The following is a 25,705-nucleotide window of genomic DNA, read 5'->3' on the forward strand; positions in this document are numbered from 1 at the left end:
ATACATTTATTTATTTATTTTTGTAAAGGTTAAAAATATTAATGTTATTTTAAAGTTGGAGTGTTGTTTTAATATAGTACTAACAATAAATATAGAAACACCGTAAATATATATTTTGAAACACTGTATTTAATCATTTTCATCTAAAATTATTGTACAATTTTTTTTTAAAGAAGGATATTATTGAAAATGTAATTTTAAAAAATTAATGAAAATGTAACAAATAACATTACAATTTATTTATTTTGTTAATAATTTAGCCTTTATTTATTTATTTTTTATTATCCTATCACCTCTAAAATATAACAAGTCATCCTTTCACTTTCTCCACATCATCATTACAATAAATTTTAGGTTCAAATGCAAATTTGACAAAAATAAAATAAAAATAAAAATAAAATAAAAGAGGTGTTTGCAAATAATACGTTTTTATGTCTATAAATAATTATAAAAAAAAACACTATTATTCTTTTCCATTATTGCATTAAGCTTTACCCTAAATTAAAAAAAAATATTTTTATAGTAAATAAAATTCTCCAATTTTATATTATATGCTTAAGATTATTCAAATAATTTATAATCGATATCTTTTTTTTTTCTACTATTTTGGGTTTTTTTAAATATTTAAATCTATTTTTTAATTTTTTTAATAAAATTATTAGGATCTAATTATAAAAAATTATAATAGAAATCAAATTAATTTTAGGGGTTAAAAAAATAAAATAAAAAATAAAAAGTGGAGAAACCGACATTGGAAAACAGGTGGCTATAATGGTATGTTTTTTTTTTGAAGTTGGCAGATATTTAATTATAAAATTTGAGGTGACGTGTTCATTTATTGGACAACGGCTACGTGTTTAAATTTTGCACGAACAAAACGAGAATTTAGCTTGGAATTTTCCCACTGCCATGTGCTTGTTGCCCAAGCCATGGACCTAAAATAAAATGCTTTTCGTCAAATGTCCATTTTGCCCCTGTTTTTTATTTTATTTTTCAAACTTGTTTTTATATTATTTTCCGCTAAATGTCCATTTTGCCCATGTTTTTTATTTTATTTTTCAAGCTTGTTTTTTTTAATTTGTAAACTTACTTTCATTTTTGAATATTGAAAAGCAATATAAATAAAATTAAAATATTATTTTAGTCATATATTTTACAATTTCAAGTTTTTTTTTATTTTTTATTTTCATTGAAATTAGGTAAATAATAACAATAACTTTAAGGTAAAAATATACGGGATATATTTTAAAATTTTATTTAATAATTAAAAAGTAATATTTTGTTTAAAAAAAAATTAACAATATTGCTCAGCTTGTCATAGTATTTACCTCTAAATTTTAATAAATTTTATTTTAAAAATAGATAAAATAAATATTATCATGTGCACTAAATAATTATAAATTTAAAAAGCTAAATCTTTATAATCATTAATTTTAAACCTTATTTAGTACTTCAAATTTAATCATTAAATTTTAAGAAAAATTCATACAATATAGTTCAACGAAGAAGTGAAGAAAATATAGTTAAAATTATAAAAAGGTATTTCAATTTATGCCACGTTGAAGAAGAATGAAGTTTCATGTCATAAATTTTGAGTGGATCACAATTTAGAGTTATTGTATTTTATTAATATATTTTTAAGACTTTTTATTTACCTTATATTACAGTTGCAATTATGACCATGAAATATGAATGTTACAATTCTTGAAATGTCTTTAATAGTTTCATTTTGAGACGACTTAAAACCATGTATATTGTATTTGTAAGCAGACTTAAATGGAGTAAAAAAAGCATTTATGCTTTCTTTAGCCAATAACTAAGTTTCTTTGCAATTGTTTAGGTTGCATGTAGAATCATTGAAGCTCGACATGATCAATCTTGTATGTGGAGTGATTCGAATCTCAAACAAGTGTTGTTGCCTTGAGATATTTGATCAACTAGAATCATTCAAGCTAGACATGATCGATTTTGTTTCTGGAGTGATTCGAATCTCAAACAAGTGTTGTTGCCTTGAGATATTCGATCAACAAGGTAATCCGAATCTTACTCCCTTGTAGTGATTTCCACCTATCCACTTTGAAATTGAGCAATATTTTATTTATGGGGATAATTACGAGCTTTGAAAATTTTGAAGAAATTTAAGTTTTAATTTTTAAAATTTTTCTTTATAATTGGTTAAAATTCTCATAATATTATATTAAAAATTAAAGCACTTTGAAAAATAGTATTTTAATTTAATTAAAAATTAAATGTATTTGTGGAAGAAATTAACGGATTTTCTAAAAATAGGAAGGAAAAAAAAACACCTTCGGAGCTCAATTGGAGAAAAAGGAAATTGAGAATTGAGATTGTAAATCAGTGAGATGCTTTGGCATGGCATGGAACAAGCTGGAATGGATTTCCATGGCGGAATGAATGGAGGAGGGATGAGAAGAACAGGGGCGCCGCTGTTCGGTATGGGAATTCGATGCAAAATGCATATCAATGTCGCAATCCATGTGCGGCTTCGTGACCAGACGAATTGGTCGGCTTTGACAGCGACATACGCAGGTGCGTGTACCATCGACGAACCTTCCTTTTCACCCCCCCAATAAATCTTGACGCGGAAGTTCGAGGCCTGCGATTCTCAACCATTTCTTTTGAACTATCCCATCACATACAGTAGTGGCACCTGCTTCTTTCTCTCTCGTTGCTTCTCATTCGCTTCTTCATCCTTTTCTATGGCGTCTCTTTTGGAAAAACCTCTTCCGGTTTCCGTTCAGAACATCAATCCTAAGGTTCACTTTGCGTACTGATTTTGAACTGTTCTTTTACTGTTTGACGATTTGATGCACTGTTTGGACTGGATTTTCTACTTCCAGATAAATCGTGATCGTGTTCTCTGTTATCGTTGTTGTTATCCCTGTTATCGTCGATCATCGCGGATCTGTGATGTTCCTTACTCATCTTGTGTTTGCGCTTTCTGTTATAGCTATGTTTCTCGTTGTTTTCGATGAGAGGGAATCCATTTTGTTACATGGGAGTTTGATGGTCGTTCTGTAGGGTATCCTAAGCATTTTTCTTATGGTTATGTCGCTATCTTAATTCATTTCGTTGATCATTGCCATGGGTTTGCATATGTACTCTTCTCTGACAGAGAAAATGAGTTCAGCATGTGTTGGAAAATGACAACTCCTTGCTGTTTTGAGACAATCTCCCGTACTAGTGTTAATCCCTTGAACAATATTTCCTTGTTGCTTTCACGATCGATTGTTTCACCGTATTGTTTTTCCAGTTTCCAAAGGCCTAATTTTGGTTTTCTTCTATAGGTTCTGAAATGTGAATATGCTGTTCGTGGTGAGATTGTCGTCCTTGCTCAGGTAACTTTGTGCGGATGTATTTATATTGACGTTAATATTTGTATGCTAATTTGAAGGGTTGAAATTAGTAATAAGCAACCTGCAAGGTCAAGCAGGAAAACATAGCAAAATTATGGCATCGGGTTGAATATATTTGGGATCTGGGAGCTGGTTTTGCTTTGATTTATTAGTTCTAAATCTGATCTGAATTGCTTACTTTGTGATTATCATCCTTCTATTTACTATCTTTTTATTCTCTTAACAGAAACTGCAAGAAGAGCTACTGTCTAAACCAGGCTCACATCCTTTTGATGAGGTATGATTACTTTTGTCTACTCATTTCGTATTAGCATCATACCGCATTCATTTATACGTTCTCTTGCTCCCAATTGAGGCTGACATGGGAAATTATCTGTTGATGCTATCCAAACTACATTCATTTTGAATATAGTGGAAGGCTTTTCGTGTCTAACGACACAGATCTTGCTGGTGATATAAGGTTTTTGTACGACCCACTTATAACATTATCGAATCACTTTGTATGCAGATACTGTACTGCAATATAGGAAATCCTCAGTCCCTTGGTCAGCAACCAATCACATTTTTCCGTGAGGTTTGCCAGAGTACTGACTGTTTGCACTTTCCATTGTGCCTTTAGCAATTTTATTCCTGATAATCCTTGTTTACTCAGGTTCTTGCATTATGTGACCATCCATCTTTACTGGATAGAAATGAAATTCAGGGTTTGTTCAGGTACTGTGGCTTAGAAAGCTACTAAATTTTTCCTCTACATGTTCTTTAAAAACCAATGCCCGACTTTGGTAAATCATGAAAAGAATTTTATGTTTGATCGCGTTGTTTTCCAGAAGGGTTATACAATCTTCATGGACAATTATTTCAGCTTATTTTATTAATCTGCTCTCAGTACTCAGATTTTTGGTAATAATGGTTTTTCTGTTTCCTACATGATTTTTTGTTCCAACCTGTTGCAGTGAAGATGCCATTAAGCGAGCTTCACAAATTCTGAAACAAATTCCTGGGAAAGCAACTGGTGCTTACAGCCATAGTCAGGTTGTTATCAAGAAAACAAGAAAAAAGTTGGAGTTTTAGGTAACATAGATTTCAGGTTATCTGACTTTTGATCTATTTGTCACATCAGGGTATTAAGGGGCTGCGTGATGCGATTGCTGATGGAATTAAAGCTCGTGATGGTTTCCCTGCAGATCCTAATGATATATTTTTAACAGATGGTGCAAGCCCTGCAGTAAGTTTTAGTATCTGAGACTGAGTCTTTGTGTTTGAAAGTGGACACAAGATATAAATCTCAGAGTAATAGCATGCGAAGTGACTCTACTATCTGTTTGTTATCAGGTCCATATGATGATGCAATTGCTAATAAGTTCAGAGAAAGATGGAATACTCTGTCCCATTCCTCAGTACCCTCTGTACTCTGCTTCTATAGCTCTTCACGGCGGTACTCTTGTACGTTTCATATTATTTCAGAAAATCTTAATCGTTTGATTTGGTTCCTTCGAGTTAATGTGTTTACGACTTAGTTTATTCCAAACAGAGTTTTATAACTTTTGTGTGCTTCCAAATCTTTTGTTGTCGAGAGAGATCAAGCAGTTGACACTTATTGGTGGTTTGCAGGTCCCCTACTATCTTGATGAAGCATCGGGATGGGGATTGGAAATTTCTGATCTGAAGAAACAATTGGAGTCTGCCAGGTCAAAGAATATTTCCGTTAGAGCATTGGTGGTTATAAATCCCGGAAATCCTACTGGGCAGGTATATTATTGGATAGGTTTTGAATGTAATCTTGGGATGGAATTATTTTCAGATTTGCTAGTTTGCAATATCTGATACTCTCATCTCTCTCAATGGGTTTCTTTCTGCTTGGCATATTTTGCTTCGTAATTCTTTAGATACGTTAATTTATTATAGTATCCGTATGACTTTAGGTGCTCACTAAGGAAAACCAAGAGCAAATAGTGGAGTTCTGCAAGCAAGAGGGCCTCGTTCTTCTGGCAGATGAGGTAAATCTAGAACATCCACGGAACTCTGCAACATAACTTTACTGGTTCTATTAATCCATCACTGTGGATTCATAAGACCTGATAAATGTTGCAGGTATATCAAGAAAATATTTATGTTCCAGACAAGAAGTTCCACTCTTTTAAGAAGATTTCACGCACCATGGGTTATGGTGAAAAGGACATCTCCTTAGTATCATTCCAGTCTGTCTCTAAAGGTTTGTTGCCTTTGTCCATATCTATTTTAAGCCTGGTGAGGTAAATTCTATGTGGACAACTGAGCTGAATTCATGCGTTACTTTGTCTTCCTGGCATTAGGATACTATGGTGAGTGTGGAAAACGGGGAGGTTACATGGAGATTACTGGGTTTAGTGCTGATGTAAGGGAACAAATATACAAAGTGGCATCCGTTAATCTTTGTTCTAATATTTCCGGCCAGATTCTTGCTAGCCTTGTAATGAACCCACCAAAGGTTAGGCTCTGATTTCTATGCATAACTAAATTCATCCATTACAAGGCAAAAATGTCCGCAAGAAAGAGCTGAAGTGCAATGCGTAACTTTGTATCAATTTATTTTTCCTCTTTGGTTGAAGACTGTTGACGATTTGTGCAGGTTGGGGATCACGTCTATGAATCGTATTGTGCAGAGAGAGATGGCATCCTCTCGTCTCTGGCAACGCGTGCAAAGGTTTGTGGAATGAGTATACTCTCTTTTTGTTTTGAATAAATCTGTATGCTGTGGAGAAGAAAAGGAAAATGTTAGAATTCCCGAAATCTTGATTCGACTAATCTTCGAACTTGTTATCACCAATCAGTCCATAATTGTTTATCTGTGATGCACAAACTTAAGGATTATACTCCATACAATTTATTGTCTTGCAGACATTAGAAGCTGCATTCAACAGTTTAGAAAACGTAACATGCAATAAAGCAGAAGGCGCAATGTACCTATTCCCTCGTATTGAGCTGCCTGAAAAGGCAATAAAAGCAGCAGAAGCTGCAAATACGGCTCCTGATGCATTCTATTGCCGCCAACTTCTCCACGCCACTGGAATAGTTGTCGTCCCCGGTTCTGGCTTTGGGCAGGTTTGTGACGTTGGCCTAACCTCTCAATCTATTTCCAAACCATCATCTGCTGCATTTGAATGTTCAACCATTTAATACTACACAACTAAATGTTCCATTCTGCATTTGTTTTGACATAGGTGCCCGGTACATGGCACTTCAGGTGTACAATACTACCCCAAGAGGGAAAGATCCCAGCCGTCGTCTCTCGCCTGACCGACTTCCATAAAGCATTCATGAACGAATATCGCGACTAAGTTCCAGACTATCCAAAGCACTGGGGACTCACCAGGTGCAACCAATTCCCCATATTTCTTGGAAAATACGATGTCGAAGCATGTTATGTTTTTTCTTTTTGGGCTAATGAATAATGTGGGATCGGTTAACTAAATAACTTGTCAAGGCACAAGGTCTTTCTGTGCCCCTTGAAAATTTTGATTGTTCAGCAAAGTATCTTATCTTATCTTTAAACAGAGAATGAATACATCAAAGCAGTTATACAGCCTACAGGCTAATTGTAAGGCAAGCAAACAGAGATATCTCAGTGATCCCTGAGAGTTCAATTTCCTCTCTCCCTCTCCCTCTCCCTCTCCCCTTTTGAATGAGTACAACAAATGTGAGGTGAAGATTTCAACTCTGGATATCATAGGAAAAATATCTGTTAGGTTAGGTGGCTAGGAAAATTTAAAAACAGAATGAACCATCCAATGAAATTTTTTTCATTGTTTGCTCGACCGGGAGTTGGATAATTGAAATCACTGTGTGAGATCCCATATCGGCCGGAGAGGGGAACAAAACATTTTTTATAAGAGTGGAAACTTCTCCCTAGCAGATACGTTTTAGAAACTTATGGGGAAGCCCGAGAGTGCCTTAAGGGGAAGCCTGAGAGTGCCTTAAGGAGAAGCCCGGGACCCCGAGAGTGCCTTAAGGAGAAGCTCGAGAGTGTCTTAAGGGGAAGCCCGAGAGTGTCTTAAGGGGAAGCCCGAGAGTGCTTTAAGTAAGGGAAAGTCCGAGAGTGCCTTAAGTAAGGAGAAGCCTGAGAGTGCCTTAAGTACGGGGAAGCCCGAGAGTGCCTTAAGTACGGGGAAGCCCGAGAGTGCCTTAAGTACGGGGAAGCCCGAGAGTGTCCCCTGAGAGTGCCTTAAGTAAGGGGAAGTCCGAGAGTGCCTTAGGGGAAGTCCGAGAGTGCCTTAGGGGAAGTCCGAGAGTGCCTTAAAGGAAAGTCCGAGAGTGAAGGTTCCAAGAAGACAATATCTGCTAGCGATAGATTTAAGCTGTTAAACAAAACGATTCTCTACAAACAACCTGACATGGAACAAAACTCGGTCCACTTGATGGATGAATGACAGATGTGGGCTACTTATTGCCCAAAACTATTCCCAAATATGCCATTTTCTTCAATCTATTTCAAGGAACTGTTTCCTTTTGGGGAGACAGAATATCAGAATATTCCACAGCATCACCACCAATGAGCACTATGCTCACTTTCTCCACAGTCTACTCATAACTCTATATCTTTACACGTAGTGATTAGAAAACCGTTGAAATGGTCATTGGAATAGAAAAGGTTCTAGGATCAGATTGAAGAAACATTCCATGTTGATAATAAGAAAAGGGAGGACATGAAATGACGATTTTAGGGCACGGTTATCAGGAGCTTCTCAAAGGCATAAAATAATGGACTGCTATTCTCTTACAAAGAGGACTCTAACCGAACAAGCCCCTTAAGAAAAGGAATACTACCGAGCTATTACCATGTTATCGAGAAGTACGAAAAAACGAACAGCAGAAAAGGAAATTACACCACTAACTTTGAAAAGACCTCCCAGCCAATTACCAGAAAGAGAAAGGGAGAGAACTTTGTATAAAGACATAGTGGAGATATTGGATTCACCGGCAGCAACCGGTTGAAGATAAGCCACATCACATGGGACCTCACATTACAATATTATATATATATATATATATTTCGATAGTGCCCCATGATGAGACATAACCAATCTCCAATAATTGGAATATTTTTAACCTATACTTCGTTGTGTATAAAACTTAGGAAAACATTAAATATAAAGATTAGTTGAATCAAGGTTTCATATTCTTCTTCTTCTTCTTATGGCATTCACTTGTTCTTCTTGTTCTTGTTCTTCTCTCAATTTCTGTCTTCTGAAATCTGGACTTTCAGTCTCAGTTAGGCCTTCAAGCAGAATTCGGATGCTCAAACCTTCAAAGTTTCCTCTCAAGAAATGTCTCCCACTGCAGATCAGATCTTCCATTAACAAGGTCAACTTCTTCTCCTTTCATTTTCTCTCTCTTTGCTTTTCCCACATTCTTCTTTCATATATTCTTTTTTTGATTCCTCCTTATCTTTATAACCAATCCACTTTATTCAAGTAAATAATTGGTTGATATATGTTCCAAGCTATTGATTTTGTTCTGTTCGTTTATTGTCTTTTTTTTTTTTTTTTTTTTTTTATTTATTATCGAATCAATGTGGTATAGTGATGGGATGACTATGCTTTTATGGATCATTTGATCTTTAGAATAGTTCGGGTTAGTATTTGATTATCAAGTTTGATGAAAAACAAACAGATTTTCGAGGATCAATCGGAGGGAGTGATTTGCTACACAGACGAAAATGGGGAGATCGTCTGCGAAGGATATGATGAGGGTCCTCGCTTGCACCAAAACCATCTTGAAAAAGGCAACCATCATAGGTAAATGAATCACTATTCTAAACCTAAACGTATCTAAAGAAATTTTGTGTAAATCGTTTGATTGATATGTGTTTTTCTTTTTGTTTCATCTTTTGACCACACTTAGAGAGAGCGAGATTCTTGATCTCCTACTAAAACAAAATTGGATTCATCGAGGGAAAGGTGGTGGTGGTGGACGCCATGCTGAAAAAGGTGTATTGAACATCAATGGCTTCAACTCGTACAACTAATCTAATTATGGTCTAACTCTTTCAAATCATACTCAGATGTCAAGGGTACGTATTTCGTATGTTGAATGTATACAGACATAAGATGTTTTAATTCAAGTAGGTTTGAGTAAATGTACTCTCTTCTATATCCGAATCACATAAATCAAATTCACTGCCCAAATTCCATTGTTTTTCTTGCATTAATTTCCTCATGGGGATGAATTCAAGCCCAAAATTGTATAGCTTCCATAGGTTTTGAGTCCAATTCTTGAACTGCTGAGCATTGGGATGATACTCTTCCATATTTCAACACATACAAGTATGATTCAAAATTTGGTTTCATTGAGGTAACTTATCTTGTAAAGTACAACAAATGGAGGTAATGTATTTTGGTGGAACAGAAGATTTGCACCGTAAATCTAACTATAATAACACTACCTACTTATACAAAGATCTTTAATCAAGAGGTGAACTAATAGCATACCTCCTTGATGGCTCTAGCAGCAGCCTTCTTTCACAGCACCTCCTAACAAATTATCTTCACCGACCAAAAAGAATGTACATACAAGAATCGATTATACCCAACAAGATAATGGACATAAAGAAATTTACTCACATAGATATCTACGAGGCAACAGACGCAGCATCCGATTTGCCATCCTGCGAGTTCTCGTTGCCTAAATCAGACTGAGAGTGGCTTGGAACAATGGACTGCGGAAGCCACTGGTCCGGGACCATCGGGAAGTAGGTTGTCATGGCTTTCCTGAACCTCTTCTTGTACTCCTTGGGGGAGATCACAGTTGGAGAGGAGTTTGCCCCACCAAGAATGCCTGTGGCCTTCACCCAAGTCTCAAGGTGTTTATCCCATGTATACTGTCTCATGAAATCGATGATCCCCATAACCAGTTCGTGTTTCTCCTCGTCCACCCCAACCAGCAGCGAGTAGTCCATTACACCGATCGACTGCATCGCCACACCACAGGTTAACCAATGTGTGAGAACGTGTCAAATGAGCGTTTACAGAAGAAGCATATTCGTGAACTTACAGCAAGAAATGAAGTATCATTCCAGACAGCTCTCTCTAACAATCGTTTCGCTTTGTTTCCGACGAAAATTGGAGAAGTTCGCATTGTTTCAATCAAGTTAAGGTCCAACAGAACCTTGTTTTTCCCAGTTGAATCAGCATTATAGCGCGATCTTGAAGATCCTTTTAGATCATAAAGCCGCCTAACATTCCTTCTAAATAGAAGATTCTCCATAACCAAAACGTCCATCTTTGATTCTTTCCCTCCTTTAAGATGCTTTGCCGTAACCTTCCACCATGAAACCAACAACAAACAGAAAATTTCAGACAAGATAACCTCTCAATTATCATAAGTAACAATATTATAATTGAAGTTCTTATCAAAGAGTTAAATTTTGCATTTTATCATCTCCTCCATGTAGCTGTCGAACGACGAATTAGTCATTTATAACAGACAAATACTAATCTATCTTTGAAGAGCGCGTTTTTCTCAAGTACTGGAAAACTGTATAAACATAGCTACAATTTTATAACACAATGACATCTTAAAGCCCAAGGATTAGAAATACCTGATAAATTCCAAGAATCTTTGCTAGGCATGTAGGACTTCTCATACTAACTGATTCAGATAAATACTTGAAATATTCAGGTGCAAATTTGATAAATGACTCCAGTTCTGTCTTGGTGACTTGCTTAATAATAAATCGATCGTCCCAAGTTTTGGCAAAGAAAACATTACTCTTACCACCTTGGGCTCCCCACTTCTTACAACGACTAAGGGACTTTACGAAGTCGAGTTCTGAACAACAAATCCTCCTCAAAGCTTCAAAACGTTTTGCATAGTAACAGGTAACAGAATATTTTACTCCACCATGGGGGCCATAGTCTTCGAAAACGATTCTGGGATTAAGGGACTTTGGGTATAAGAGTGGATCCAAGCCAAGTGAGGTACGAGATCCAGAGATGGTTGAAAAACTATCATCCGAAGGCCCCGAGATTTTAGAAGTATCAAAGGACAAGTCATCAGAGGACTGCAAAAATGATTCTGTGAAAGATGAGGAAGGCAACGAATCGCCACAATCTCTTGGTTTTTCTGGCTCATCAATCAGCTGGGAGTGATATTCTGGTGACATTAAGGCGTAAGCAATGATACTTGAGGGTTCATCATCAAAGACTGGAACAACAGTTTCATTTACACCAAGGGGCAAGAACAGCTTAGCTCCACCTTGAAACTCTAGCTCCCAGAATGAAGACAGAAAGACAGGATTGTGTTTTGCTAGTGCTTCAAGTTTCTGACCAGTAGCTAGAAAATTCTCATTAAATAAATAATAGAAGTTTGAGGATGCCGTCTCTAACTGGCTAGCAAAGTCCTCTGTATCATCAAGTGCCTTTGAAGGAAGCGACTGAGAAACAGAATGGCGATCTTCAGAACGATCATTCCATAAAGTATCATCGATGCCTGATGAATCTGATACAGTTGAATTGGATAAAATATGAGAGTTATCTTTTGTTATTCCAACTACTGAACCATTTTCACCTGTCCATGCAGCCTCGAGAGTATCTGATAAAGTTACCAGCCTAGAAATCTGCCCATCAGCCTGAACAGCATGAACATTTGCCCTTGATTCTACGGGTTCAGATGGATCATTAATGCTTGTGCTGCATAAATCTTCTCCATTATGTGAATCTGAATCTCCAACTTCTTTGATTTGAATGTCAGGTTGAGCCTGGCTGGTGGCAGATTCTTCTCCTTTACTTTGGCCACCATTACACTGTTGATAGACGAGACGAGGAGATTTAAGGTCTTCTACTGATTTTCCGGTGCCGCTAATTTCAGAAAGCCTCTCTTCAGATTCCGAAAAAAAGCTGCCATTAGAGTTACCGTTGTCTAAACTGGCAGCATGGATCAAGTGCTGGTCCCATACATAAGCTTGGACGAGTAACTTCCTACGCAAATAGTTGATCTCAAGAATGTCTACAGTAACCTGGCCCTGTTTTCCTTCCCCATTCATAGTCTTATGGAGTGATTCCTTAACCACAAGTAGCAGAACCAAAAAAATAAGCAAGAAATTAGATATTGTATGCAAGAACTATCTAAAAGTAAAAAAAAGAGTTGCTTTACTTGTAAATTTAAGAATCAATTGTGGTGCTTATGACACAAGAAAAGTTCTTTATGAACATGAGTTTGGTAATATCACCGAGAAGAATACATGTATGCATAAAATCACTGTCAAGATATTACTTCTTTTTCTTTTTCTTTTTTTTAAATGTAATCTGGGGACAAGTCAAATTTTGTAAGGCATGTGTTATATGCACAAGACAATAATACGGAACAAGAAGAGCCCAACCACTTTGGTCCATCCTAATTCCCAACTCCTAAGATATAAGCAGATAATGCAAATGAGCCATCAAAATGGTCAACAAAGGCAGATGCACCATACAGTAAAACAGTATGAGACGAGTTCAACCACTTCGGTTCATCCTTATTCCCAATTACTAAACAGATTGAGGAGTTGAAAGAAAAACGCTTTGTCGGTCAAGTATAAAAAGATAAGCTCGGATAAATTCATCCCCTAAAGAGATTCAACTGAAAAGCACGGTGTAACCAAATTGACTTTCCATACAAATTTAGGATGCGTGGTAAGATGTTCAAAGAGACGTCTAGTTTCGACATTCACCTCAAATTTGGCCTTCTCTTTCTGTAACATTGCCTCCAACCCCGCAATCTGGCGCCTTAGTTCCATTTTTCTCATGCTAGTAATGGTCCCTACGCCAGATATTTTTTCTGCAATCTGACCAAGAGTATTCAACACTTCTGAAAATAAAAGCTCAGCCTTGTTCACCACCTGCTGTGATCAGAGAATTAGATCATCCATGTGCAACAAAAATTACATCATAAACATCTCAAATCCAAAAGTTTTCCACCTCATCCTTTTCTTTTTGTATCCACTCCTGCTTCTCATAGTTGAAATCAAGTTTTGATGGCGGAAGGTATACAGAATGCACATTGATTGAAGCATAGCGAAAGCAAGCAGTCATTCTCCCATATCTGCACAAGTGAAGCAATGAGAGAAGGTATGTTTTAAATTCTGGCCAAAGGTTGAAAAAGAAGATGCACAAGTAATTAGAGAAGGTATCTTTTCCACTTTGAATAGTTTGATATCAACATAAGTTGAAAAAAATAAGACACGAAAGAGAACTCCTCACAATGAAATGCAATAAGAAGTGGCACCTCAGCTTTCAGAAGATGCAATTATCTTACATAACATATCGAAATGAGGTGAAAAAAGTGGAGTAGCTGACATCCTCAAATTGGATTGGAGGCCTACTGTTTGATGATGTCAAGTAAAAATTAAGTCAAGTTTGATTATTTTGGTGACGTTATATGGTTTGCAGCCTCAAATTGGATTGGAGGCCTACTGTTTGATCCTCTCCAGAAGCATGAAACACCTCGTTCCATGGCCCTTAGGTTGTTTTGTTTGTCCTTTTTTAATGAATATCTTTCTGTTTCCTATAAAATAAAATTAATAAAAAAAACCATTCCATTCCAATGATTTGTGGATTAAAAAGTAGGCCCTAAACCCTAAAATTTATAAAAAGTTTCTGAATCAAGTGAAAAAAGAAGGGCACAAACAACTAACACCAAGAATAATAAAGGAACCAACTTCAGCACTCAAATTGTATGGTAAAAAATGAATATGCTTAGGAGACCAAAAACCAATATATAAAATTACATATACTATAAAGAATGACCTACATAAAACTATTTATGGATTTCAATTATAGACATAGCAAATGGACTATAATTAATATGAGATGATCTTGTCAAAAAAAAAAAAAAAAAAAAAAAAACAATAATATTATGAAGATGACCACTTTCATGCAAGAAATACTATGCTTTGATAACTTTAAGACTATGGTTTCTCTCTTTTTAATAACTCCTGGAGGTGCAGAGATGAAAGTGAGACACAGATTAGTTCAATTTTGTATTGCCAGGTGTTTTTTGTATATGAATATTACTGGTTTTGTAAATTTTTTAAAACTAAAATACTTGCTGATATGCCAAATGGTTACCCGTAAAAACGAAGGCAGTCTCTATGTAAAGAGTGGCCACAGCTTGCCACTCTGCTAGCAGCAACGTGGTTAGAAAAACTGAGCTCTAAGAACTTTCCAAATGAGAGTCCCCATGCAGCATCTGACATCACTACTCTTCGAGTAGCTGGGGGAAAACCATTTTTTCGTGGGCATCGCAGGCATCTGTGCCACATCCAAATCTTCCCTTCCCTTTCACCTGGCAAGACGAGGTCTGGTAACTTTTTAACAGATATTGTGAGGGTGCCCTGTCTATGAGTATAACAATCCACATGTGCTTCTGCTGGCATGTTGCAAGAATCGCATCGGTAAGTCTGAAAAGGCATGAGAAATTGTCATTTTCATTATGGATTTTTAAGTTTTCGATAGAGAGAAATCTGATGTACATTAAAGTAAGGCCACTCACCTGATTTAATAAATAGTCCCTTAAGAATCGACCTAAAGGTTTATCGAAAGTCCCATAGTATTTGATTCTAAAGAGATGTGACCTCTCACTGACATTTCCTTTCAGTATGCACCTTGATGATAACGAGACCAAAATACTTTGATGGTCAGAAGATGCTGAAGGGAAGTCATCTTTTCCTGTTCCCAGCTCCTCTTTAGAAGTTCCAAGGTCTTGATGGTTTTGATTATTCTGTTGCACATTTAATGGCTCTGAGCCAATTGGCTGGCTAGATCCCACTGAGCTATCATCACCTTCAGCATCGATAGAAAACTTGTCGTTCCCCAACAACTCAACAGATCCTAGTACCTGATGCTTTTGATAACCACTATTAGAAGATTCTTCCATTTCTCCCCTGGTACCCAATGCATTTCTCTCCTTAGGAGTAGGGTATGGAGAAGACTCATCACCATAAGACTCTGAATTAGTAGTCCATGAAATGGGATCAGAAGAGAAAATGGCTGCTGAATTTGCTGCAGATGAAGTTGGCCGTGAGAGCTGAGAAATAGGGCTGTTTCCTACAAAAGGTACAGTGCTATTGCTTGATAAGATTAGATCTGAGATAGGTAAACTCTTAGATCTTTGTGACTCGTCAATAGGTAAGCTAGGTTGCTGCCCTGGGTAAGAAGGAAGACAGAAATCAGGCACCATTGATATGGATCTCTCAATAACAGACGATTTCAAGGGAATTGCAACAGTAATTGGGGAGTTCAAGGGAAGTTCTGGTAGAGAGGCTCTTTCATCAGCAAGAAATGATGTTTCCAAGGCCAAATGATAAGCAGCAAAAACTCCATACTGAACAACTCGCTTTGCCTTCTTCAACTCATCCTCGTCGGCCCCTCTAAGCAAAATCTAAAGAAATAGACATACAAAAAGTTAGTACTTAAACCAACGGTCTGTAATCGCACCTCTATTCTGCAAGACGAACACCAACCAACAACCACATTAAGAAACTCATCCAGTGGACCACTGAAAAAATGAAACACTTATTTCTGCCATGCCGAAGCTCCCCCCCTCCTCCTCTTATTTCTAGAAATTCTTGGTGCATTACTTTTCATGTCCACAAAGACGTGCATGCTTTTACACATTATTTTCAGTAGAAAAGATAATACGCCCAAATTTGGTGATAGGTATATCAAGAACTTACAGTACAACCCAACGGCTTTGGGCAGCCTTCAAAAAACATCAATGTCTTCACCGATCTTTTCCCTCCCTGTCCAGAAGAGCTCAGATCTTCTGTGAACTTTTCTACATGAAATGACTCACAATATCCCAACTTTGGAGATGACAGTTGATCAATCGAGGGAACTATCCGCGCACCTGTGCAGCGGGCTATACGCTCCAAAAGTGGTCTCTTGATATTGAGAACAAGCGATATATCTTTTGCAAGTAGGTACTCTTGTGCATATCTTGATACTGATTTTTCAACTAAAAGAACATCAGGGCAGTGTGCATCTATTTTTGCAACTGCCATCTTCAAATGGTCAATTTCCTATAAAGGTTTAAATCAAATTAGCACAAGACGTGGGGGGAAAATAAGCAAATGAATGAATGTGTAGTACAAATTATACACAACCACTGGCAATTTGTCATTAATGACTATAGACTGAACTAAGAAGTTACAACCTGCTGCAAAAGTGTATCTAAACTCGATAAGTGATTGGCAACCCTTTGGTATTCAAGTGCACCTCCAAGAATCAGCAAGCGAGATTTCTCTATCTTTGAGGTCATTCTCCGATGAGCAACATTTTTCTTGCAAACCACCCCTTTTACCACCGAACTAAAAGAAAAGTAATTGAACTCATTGTAAGAAGGTTTGAAGAACTAGAAGTACTAACTTTTGAAATCAAAAGTATATTTAATAACATGTGGTAAAAGTTAACATGATTGTTGAGTTCTGAATAAAGTAGTGGCAGATATGGTTTTTAAAGAATGAACAACAAATATGACAAGTACTAATAACTATAAGACAATCATTGATATGGGGCAGGTTAAATAATGAATGACAAACATATCCTGAAAAGTGACTGTCTGGTGGTTACTGATCATTGTCACTTCGCTTCAATTTTTAATACCCACATATGTCACTATTCTGTCCACAACTTTGAAGTGGCTAACTGTCAACACAGTCAAACTTATGAGGAAAAATAATGATACGTAAGGTTTAAGAACAATAAGAGGGAGTACAGAGAAGTCAATTTACAAATTACTCATTTTACCAGCTCTCTTAAGGGAAACGTAAACCGAAGATCCAAGAACCATTTTTACAATAGGCTTTCCCTCTAACTCAGGAAAATGATTATAAATAACTTGTGGGCTATACTAGAAAGATGCAGAATCTTCTCACATAGAAAACTAGCAGAACTGGTAACGAAGGAAAGATAATTTCATGATGCCATGAGAAGAATCAAGTTTCATCAGTCAAGAAAAAGCAGTCAAATAGAAAGAATTGTGTAATTAAGTGTCACGAAATAAAATAGGACAATTTTTGTTATGAAAAGCCACACGCACAGAGTTTAGAGTTAGGTGACATAAGTGAAATAAGACAGTTTTTTGACAGATGAAAAGCTATATATACACCATAAAAATTACCTACTGCGGCGAAATCCCGAAGCTATACATTTGACTTTCACATATCCGCCTGGGTCCATCTCACCGCCTCTACTCATATCTGGCTTTAGTAGTGTGGCAGCTTCACAAGAGAGGGAAGTAATTATCTCCAGCCAACTCTCTTTATCACTGATCTCACCCAAAGGAAGGTTCTCCACCTGCATCAGTTGAGCTACTAAAGCCCTAAAATGTCCATCGACAACATTCTTCATGACATTGTTGTGCTCCTCACATGAACTATCCCTATTACGATATTCCCCATTCCCAAAATTGCTAGAGTCCCGAAAATATCCCCATTCACCTGCAACATGTCCCCCATCTTCATCATCATAGAATGTTTCCATCTCATCTTCTTCATCTTCAGGTTCAGGTGGGAGCCAGAGAAGCCCATTGTTTTCAAAATCAACAGGTTCATACTGGACATCATCCGTTGAGTCTAAAGAGGAATCCCCTTGATCTTCTCCGTAAATAAAACTTGTGTCTTCCTTTTGGTCAAGATCTGGAATTCCTTCCAGACCATGTGAGTAAAAACTTTCCCCCAAGGGAGAGCTACTTAAACTCCGGGCGTCACTGATTTCTCCATCAAGCTGCTCATTATATGGTCCATGCTCATTGCCAATATCTTCAGATTCAGCTTGACCAAAGTAATTTGTGACTAGAGGAGAAGGCCTTGCTTCAGTGTCTGACTTGTATACACCACCATAATCATCCTTGCCAGCACTCCTGATAACAAAGAAACCACAAGCTACATTAAGTAAAATAACCACAAAAGTTGTTTCACTTTATGCCTTCTTGCTAGAAGCTCCTAATACTTGCAACAACTACACAGGTAAAATCATATTTCAAAATGTGTGGCTCTTATCTATTTCAGAACTATGGTCAGATGATCAACTCCAAGGTTTATACCATTAAGGTTGACCCTTGAGGTTAAACCAATATCGACTCGTTAAAAAATAGCGGAGGCCCTATAATAGAGGTGGTTGGAATAATCAAAATAACACAGGGATTCTAGAGGCCAAGAAAGAACCAAACTAAATGCAAACATTAGAGGCAAAACCTGTTCATGGAATAATTTTGTGGTATATCTATGCTGGAAAGAATGTCAGCGCTCCTCCCCGATGTTGATTCACCCTGTTGATCTCTGTCTGTTAAGATAACAGGTGAATGTTGTGGGCTGAGACCAGAATGGTCTTGAGCTTGTTGGTTGGTCTCAACTGAGTAGGGCACAGAAGCAAGAGTAGTCCAATTGCTGTCAGCAGTGCCGCTAGATCTAGTACTGGACAAACTTGCTGCTGATGATGAACTGCAGGTATCCTGGATCATCACCCTGATATCATGATCTGGAGCAGCTATGCCCTGATTCCATTGCTTGAAGCAATAGTTACAAACACGAATTCTCTCCCGGTCTTCACGAGGAGTCCTTGGATTACCTGATGGGGCAAGTATTGAGTTTGCAGTACACTTTGCACAAAATACTCGTCCACAAAGCCGGCAATGGTGTCTACGGTTGATAAGGGTAAATTGCGCGTCACAATCGTAGCATACCCGGCAGCTCTGATCAGGCATCCAAAAAGCCCTCGATACATTAGCTGATTCAGATCTCCAAGGGATCCACGACTTCCAGTTACCAAGTATATCTGTTAATGTCTTGTCGGGAGAATCCATTGACCAACAAGCCCACGATTCCGTTCATTATGACATGCTCATTTGATAGTAGTCCAAACAAATTCAATCTGAAAAAAAGAACGGATCATCCAAGGGAGATAACCTTCTCAAGATTCGAACCAGCGCCCACGATCAAACTAATTCCACCTTAACGCAAAGGAAGAACAGGCAAAAGAAGAAAAAACATCGAAAAGGGAACTTCGCCTATTAGGTCTACTTCCACTCTTTGCATCAACATTAATCCTCCAACAACGAAAGATGCAGTTTCGCCATTAAAGAACCATGCCCCAATCTCAGACATAAATTAAATCGAAAGTAAAGAAAGCGTGAACTGATTAAATCGAATAAGAACAGGGCAAGATCAAGCATCTTCTCAACTACCTTAAATGAGTTCAATCAAACTCCTCTGAACCGACCCAACACAGTTACGTCTAACTCCGATCACCTCCCACGAACATTTTCTCAATTTCTCTGTAGAAAACAAACAGAAGTTACGAAAAAAAACTAAAAAATTCACCAAACATCTTCATCATCATCAAATTCACCATAAAACACTTGAAAGCTAGACGAAATACACACAGTGTCGAATTCCAATCGGCCTCAACTTGAACAGAACATGACCACCCCCAATCCTCCTAAACGGAAAGGAAGAAGCCAGCACAAATCAGAGTTGAGCTCTGAAGAGAAAAAACCGCGATTCACTACCAATAAAAGCTCATGAAATAACGAGAAGTTGAAGAGAGTCTAGATGATTCCGAAAACCAACCAAGATTCACCGATCTCACCACAGAAATCAAAATTTTGCATTCATCCAGATTAAGCACCCCTGCAAATCATTCCGCTAATTCAATGAATGATCAATTCTTAGCTAGTCAACCATGCTGTTTTCTGCATAATTTTGATTTTTTTTTTTTCAAAAATCAGCATCAAAATAATAAAAGAGATAGAGATTAGAATAATTTTTAAGTAAACTAACTACTTTCTTAAATAAATAGTTTTTTGGATAATATTTTGTAAGCCATTTAAATAATTTTTTCAGTAAATTAATATTTTTTTAATAAATAAATAAATATTCAGTGATTAAATGTAAGTATTAATTGCAACTAATTTTATTATAAATACTTTAATATCTCATATTTGTGTATGCATAAATAATTAACTAAAATAATAATAAAAAATCATAAATTTTTATATTCCATCTCAAAAATATTTTTAGACTTTTAAATATTTTAATAGTATTTTAAACTTTACCAAATCTAAAATAAATTATTTTACCGTTAGTTTTGAACCAAAAATAATGATTAATTTATTTAAATAATAATAAAAAAATATTTTTATCCTATTTAAAAAAATTAATTTGTTTAGTTTAAGATATTTTATTTATTTTTTTTTTTAATTTGAGTTGCAACTTTTAAATATTTTTAAAATTTATTAGGTTAATATAAATTATGTTATAGTGCGGTCAATTATATATATTATAAAAAATTTAACTTAATTTATTTATTTATCACTATCTAAATTATCAAATTGAATAACGTGTTTGATTAAAATTTTCTCGAAACATTTGACTTTCATAAATCAAAAGAGTTTATAATAAAGTATATTTCTTTTTTCAATTTCTTAATTTTTAAAAATGGAAAGTCAAAGTTTGATGATTGGATATAGCGTAGAAAACAATTAAATCACTCCACTTTAAATTTTATTTTATTTAATTATAAGATAATTGATAATTATTAAATTATAAATTCGTGTTCACGATTTGAAAAAGTCATAATTTATTTTCAACCGTTATAAGAGCGAAGAGTTTTATTGAATGGAGCTTCATCTAATCATAAGATAAAATTTTATATTTTAAAATTATAGGGACTAAATTATTTAAGACCAAATTTATCGGACTAATTCTAATATTTTTTTAATAAAATATTTTAACCAAATTAAAAAATATATAAAAACAAAAATGTAAAGAATATTTTTTAGTTTTAAAAAATAATAGAGAAATTGAGTCAACGTTGAAATTAAAACAATTAAAAAAAAAAAGCAAATAGAGTTGTCAATCTAATTAATTTTTTAAAAATAATTAATTTTTAGAAAATAAAAATGATATGAAAAAACGCGTATGGATTTGAATAAAATAAATATACGATAATAACAGTCGTAATAAATTTGCTAGCTGTATTCAACCATAATCAAAACTTGTTGTTTTATTAATATTGTGATTTATATTATACAATTATATTTAATAATTTATTTCTAATTTTCTTTTCCATTTCAAAATTTTATTTTATAAATCTATAATAAAAAATTAAGCATTTTTATTAACCAAATTAGCTAAATATATAATATTATATTGAAATTTCACCATTAAAAAAAAACATTTTATAATATTTTGAAAATCTTTTTATTAATGTTTTTTAATATTATGATCTAAAAAAATAATTGTACGTAAATATTTACATCATCCTTAGTCTCGTTTGGAACCATTCGATCTACCGAACTATTTTTTGTATAATGTTTTTAAATTTTAAATCATAAAAAAAATATAATTAATAAATAAAAAGTAATTTTTTTAATTCATTATTTTTTTCTATTTTTTGAATTATTTTTTTAAAGTTAAAGAAGTATTTTTAAAATTCAATAATATTTATTGTTGAAATATTTTATTTTTAAAAACAATTAATTCTTATTTTTATAATATTTAAAAACAAGTGGGAGGATTAGAATATAATATTATTTTTATAAGATTTTATTTATCCAAATCATAGTTGTTAGGTAAAATTGATTTCGGCCGACAGGGAGTGAAGTCGCCGGAATCTCCGAAATCGGAGCGTAACCGTAGATTCTATCACTTTCTCTCTTAAAAACCCGAAAACTTAGATTCTTCACCGTCTTGTACGGGTAATCCTCGAACGTAAATGTGGTGGAGATCGGCTTCTTTCATCCTGGACAAGCAGCAAACTGAAGGCGTTTCAAAGCAACCTGAAACCCTTTCTATTTCACCGCCTGTCGACGAATCTTCTATGGCGGACACTTTCCAGAACCCTAACCCTAAAATCTCTGCCTATTACCAAAGTAGGGCTTCTCACACCGCCGTCGTCACCAGTGATTGGCTCGCACAGGCGCAAGCTGCTGTCGGATTCCCGACCGACGAACAATTGTTATCGGAAGCTGATGTTAGGGACTCTGAATCTGGCAAGCCTTTCTGTGTGATCGATGAGTTTAATAACTGGAGGAAACAGCCGGATTTGGCCGAGGCCGTCGCAGCTATTCGGTCTTTGGCGGCTGTAATACGGTCCAGTCAGGCCACGACAATGATGGAGCTCGAAATTGAGCTGAAAAAGGCCTCGGACTCTCTGAAGGTGAGTTGTTGTACTGTATTTTGAGGTTTTAGAGGCATAATTGGGAGTCATATATGTTTTATTTTGAGGTTTTTAGGAAATGAATTATGTACGAAATCGTAGTGGTGTACAAATAGTTCATACAAATAATGGATGATCTTTGCATGCTTTCAGTTGACAGGCTAATATAAATAACGTCTAATTCATTTCATCTATCTGTCTATTTCCTCCAGTCATGGGATACAACTTCAATATCGTTGACGGCTGGGTGTGATTTGTTCATGCGGTATGTAACTAGAACATCGGCTTTAGAATATGAGGATTTCAAGTCTGCTAAGTCTCGCCTGATTGAACGTGCAGAAAAGTTTGGGGAGATATCTTGTAAGGTAGAGCTTACCATGATGATCATTTGTAATGGCCGAACACCATGTAATTTGTCAAGGTATTTTAATGCTAAAACTGGTATTGCATTGCAGGCACGGAGAATTATTGCAATGCTCAGTCAGGATTTCATTTTTGATGGTTGTACAATTTTGGTCCATGGTTTCTCTAGAGTTGTTATGGAAGTTCTGAGGTTAGCTGCACAGAATAAGAAGCTCTTTAGAGTGTTTTGCACAGGTTCTGCTCTTTTAAGTCTTTAACCACCTTGCAAATTGAGTTGTCATTTAAGTCTGTGTTACCAAGTCAAACTCTATAAATCTTGTGTTTGTGTTTTTTTCAAGGATTTGGACCTCTCCCTTTGATATACTGGATAAGGGACGTATTTATTTTTGTTTTCTTATGAATTTGATTGAAAGTAGCTCCTTGATATGCGACAGGTATAGAACTGTGAGGAAACATTTACAAAAGGACCCGAACACAAAACAATTATTAAGTTAGCCAGATTGAGGTGGCTAACATAGGTATTGAATGACAGAACAGAATCAACTTATTCCTCATCGGATTTCATACTCAACCCGGCACTCCTTTGGTGGAGTTATTCCCTTTTAAACCTCTCGGCTCATAAACATCTATAATTGGTGACCTAACATTACTACCTTGTCCCCAAAGTGAAACTTAGGAGACCGTTGCTGAATGGTTTCCAGAAGTACCTAGGATGGCTAGACGGGGAGGAACTGGAAGATACTTTAATTGAACTAGTAGCTCCCAGGAATTGTTATTTGTGTGTTTTCTGAACTCCCAATACTTTCTTAGGTTCCATAATTGATTCCAAATTAGTTCTCAAATGAGGAAGAGAGAGTATGCTACAACACCAATGCTTATAGCTGTTTGTAAGTTATGAGACATGAAAGACTAGGTGCATGGAGGCAACAGGTGGGAGATCCAAATTCCAATCTAGTGTGCAATGTCACCAACTACTTGTGCAATCTAAGAGGGTAATCATAGCCTGTTTAATTCTCTCAAATGCCTGGTTTTCCTTTGGAATCCAATAAAAGAACCTTCTTTACTGTCTTTTGAATTGACTATCGCAATGTGGTTTCTCTATTAATTCTTACTGGAGTTTGCCTCTGCTCCTTCTGAGGATATCCAATGTTCCCAAAATTGGCTATCTGGAAATAGACACTTTTTTGTGCTGCCATAACTTAGGCCTGATGAATCTTATGAGACTCCAAATCAACTTCAATTCTTTTCTTCTTTAAAACCAAGAAAGTTGGATGTTGGATTAGAATGGCATGAGCTCTTCACTTCTCCATGGTGCTTAGGCTCAATGCCTTCCTCTTGGAGAAGCAAGCAAAAGAAACAATTTAAGAAGAGTTGCCTTTATACGACAAGGACTCTCCTGAGTGGTGGCATGGCATTGCTGAAGCTGTGTATGGGGGAAATGCGACTGAGGACATAAAGATGCACTATCAAATCCTCATCCACGATATCAACTAAATTCAGTCTGGCAAAGGGCCATTTACGTACACTAAGAGAAGATTGGATAAGGAAAACAGGCTTGCACTAAGGTGAATTATGGCTGTAGCTGTTTGGCTAACGTTTCATGTCCCAACCTTTCTGTCTTTGGTTTTTGAATGTGGGGATAACAATTCACAATATTCCTAGGCCCCAGTACAAATCAGCAGCCAAGTTATTTCAAGAGGGCTTACGTCTCTTCCTACCACTATGGCACACACAGAAAATACATGAATGATAAAACTAACTTATTACATACTATATAAAGTAAGTACTCAGCCTAGACAACTAACTAAAGAGAAGGTATTCTCCCTTTTTTCTTTTCCTCTAGTACACTTGCCTAACAGTATGATGAACTTCAATGCAACAAGAAACCAGTATTTTTTTGTTTGTTTGTTTTTTGTAATCTTGTCTATCTCTTCCATGGCATCTACATTGTCTTTATTAACTTTCGATTTGTTGAAATTTGTTCGTAAAATATGCAGAAGGAAGACCAGACAGGACAGGGTTGCGTCTATCCAATGAGCTAGCTAAACTTGATGTTCCTGTAAAGCTCCTAATTGACTCAGCAGTAGCATATACGATGGATGAGGTTGATATGGTTCTAGTTGGGGCTGATGGAGTTGTTGAAAGTGGAGGTATAATCAACATGATGGGCACCTATCAAATAGCATTAGTGGCACATAGCATGAACAAACCGATGTATGTAGCTGCTGAGAGTTATAAGGTTTGCCTCCATCTACTTGCCTTCATTAGATCATTTACAGTATTGGGATTAGTAAATACCTTCTTACCTCTCATGATTATAGTTACTGGGGAAAAAACTGACTTGCAATTATTTTTGCAGTTTGCCCGACTCTACCCATTAGATCAGAAAGACATGGCCCCTGCCCTGCGTCCCATTGATTTTGGGGTCCCTATCCCATCCAAGGTTGAAGTGGAAAAATCTGCTCGTGATTATACTCCTCCTCAATACCTTACTCTTCTCTTCACAGATTTGGGCGTTCTTTCTCCATCTGTGGTGAGTGACGAGCTCATCCAACTATATTTATAGTCAAATTCTGAAACAACCCTTCCTTTTCTTATAATGACCTCGAGCGTGGATGCTTGAACTCTACAAAAAATTTTGTTTGTATTCATTGCTCCAAATGTAGTCTAGTTTGTGGCTTGTGAACTTTCTGCATGTCTGCTTATATACATGAGTAGTGAACATTTGCTTTCTAAAAAACAGTGCAAAATTATGTTATGCTGGAATGAAATAGATTCAAATATCTGACCTCT

The 25,705-nt window shown here is 36.1% G+C and overlaps 4 protein-coding genes across 5 annotated transcripts; 3 read left to right on the top strand and 1 right to left on the bottom strand.

Moving 5' to 3' along the window:
• The first annotated feature begins 2,608 nt into the window (after positions 1-2,608).
• LOC111464176 (alanine aminotransferase 2, mitochondrial-like) lies at positions 2,609-6,963 on the top strand. Its single transcript, XM_023108261.1, has 15 exons — positions 2,609-2,777; positions 3,309-3,359; positions 3,604-3,654; positions 3,886-3,951; positions 4,030-4,091; positions 4,331-4,409; positions 4,498-4,602; positions 4,710-4,820; positions 4,989-5,126; positions 5,300-5,374; positions 5,469-5,589; positions 5,690-5,844; positions 5,986-6,060; positions 6,255-6,458; positions 6,578-6,963. Exons 1-15 carry the CDS (start codon positions 2,721-2,723, stop codon positions 6,692-6,694), a joined length of 1,467 nt encoding a protein of 488 aa, XP_022964029.1. The 5' UTR covers positions 2,609-2,720; the 3' UTR covers positions 6,695-6,963.
• A 1,545-nt stretch (positions 6,964-8,508) lies between these two features.
• On the top strand, positions 8,509-9,550 carry LOC111464177. Its single transcript, XM_023108262.1, has 3 exons — positions 8,509-8,717; positions 9,027-9,151; positions 9,258-9,550. The coding sequence occupies exons 1-3, from the start codon at positions 8,550-8,552 to the stop codon at positions 9,379-9,381; spliced, it is 417 nt and encodes a 138-aa protein (XP_022964030.1). The 5' UTR covers positions 8,509-8,549; the 3' UTR covers positions 9,382-9,550.
• A 130-nt stretch (positions 9,551-9,680) lies between these two features.
• LOC111464175 (1-phosphatidylinositol-3-phosphate 5-kinase FAB1B-like) lies at positions 9,681-20,127 on the bottom strand. 2 transcript variants are annotated; one of them, XM_023108259.1, is made up of 14 exons: positions 19,960-20,127; positions 19,773-19,870; positions 19,575-19,664; positions 18,586-19,261; positions 17,511-18,251; positions 16,545-16,698; positions 16,066-16,410; positions 14,883-15,770; positions 14,459-14,790; positions 13,310-13,433; positions 13,063-13,230; positions 10,954-12,414; positions 10,407-10,673; positions 9,681-10,323 (listed from the first exon to the last, which is right to left on the bottom strand). In XM_023108259.1, exons 4-14 carry the CDS (start codon positions 19,191-19,193, stop codon positions 9,985-9,987), a joined length of 5,427 nt encoding a protein of 1,808 aa, XP_022964027.1. In that variant the 5' UTR covers positions 19,194-19,261; positions 19,575-19,664; positions 19,773-19,870; positions 19,960-20,127; the 3' UTR covers positions 9,681-9,984. The 2 variants fall into 2 exon arrangements, with proteins under 2 accessions (XP_022964027.1, XP_022964028.1); XM_023108260.1 differs by having other exon boundaries at positions 9,681-9,898; positions 9,977-10,323; positions 19,773-20,127.
• Positions 20,128-21,952: 1,825 nt separating this feature from the next.
• LOC111464524 (translation initiation factor eIF-2B subunit alpha-like) lies at positions 21,953-25,675 on the top strand. The gene is made up of 5 exons (XM_023108754.1): positions 21,953-22,549; positions 22,762-22,914; positions 23,005-23,146; positions 24,910-25,151; positions 25,272-25,675. The coding sequence occupies exons 1-5, from the start codon at positions 22,106-22,108 to the stop codon at positions 25,476-25,478; spliced, it is 1,188 nt and encodes a 395-aa protein (XP_022964522.1). The 5' UTR covers positions 21,953-22,105; the 3' UTR covers positions 25,479-25,675.
• The last annotated feature ends 30 nt before the right edge of the window (positions 25,676-25,705 follow it).

Source organism: Cucurbita moschata, unplaced genomic scaffold (genome assembly GCF_002738365.1).
Source record: "Cucurbita moschata cultivar Rifu unplaced genomic scaffold, Cmos_1.0 Cmo_Scf00030, whole genome shotgun sequence".
In the NCBI taxonomy this organism is placed as follows: Eukaryota; Viridiplantae; Streptophyta; class Magnoliopsida; order Cucurbitales; family Cucurbitaceae; genus Cucurbita; species Cucurbita moschata.

Coding starts and splice junctions, on each gene's coding strand:
- LOC111464176 (XM_023108261.1), top strand. CDS start 2,721: ATGGCGTCTCTTTTGGAAAAACCTCTTCCGGTTTCCGTTCAGAACATC. Junction 3,655..3,885: donor GCTCACATCCTTTTGATGAG/GTATGATTACTT, acceptor CTTTGTATGCAG/ATACTGTACTGCAATATAGG. Junction 4,410..4,497: donor GTGCTTACAGCCATAGTCAG/GTTGTTATCAAG, acceptor TTGTCACATCAG/GGTATTAAGGGGCTGCGTGA.
- LOC111464177 (XM_023108262.1), top strand. CDS start 8,550: ATGGCATTCACTTGTTCTTCTTGTTCTTGTTCTTCTCTCAATTTCTGT. Junction 8,718..9,026: donor TCAGATCTTCCATTAACAAG/GTCAACTTCTTC, acceptor AAAAACAAACAG/ATTTTCGAGGATCAATCGGA. Junction 9,152..9,257: donor GAAAAAGGCAACCATCATAG/GTAAATGAATCA, acceptor GACCACACTTAG/AGAGAGCGAGATTCTTGATC.
- LOC111464175 (XM_023108259.1), bottom strand. CDS start 19,193: ATGGATTCTCCCGACAAGACATTAACAGATATACTTGGTAACTGGAAG. Junction 10,674..10,953: donor AGATTCTTGGAATTTATCAG/GTATTTCTAATC, acceptor TCATGGTGGAAG/GTTACGGCAAAGCATCTTAA. Junction 10,324..10,406: donor ATGATACTTCATTTCTTGCT/GTAAGTTCACGA, acceptor GTGGCGATGCAG/TCGATCGGTGTAATGGACTA.
- LOC111464524 (XM_023108754.1), top strand. CDS start 22,106: ATGTGGTGGAGATCGGCTTCTTTCATCCTGGACAAGCAGCAAACTGAA. Junction 23,147..24,909: donor CTTTAGAGTGTTTTGCACAG/GTTCTGCTCTTT, acceptor TAAAATATGCAG/AAGGAAGACCAGACAGGACA. Junction 25,152..25,271: donor TAGCTGCTGAGAGTTATAAG/GTTTGCCTCCAT, acceptor TTATTTTTGCAG/TTTGCCCGACTCTACCCATT.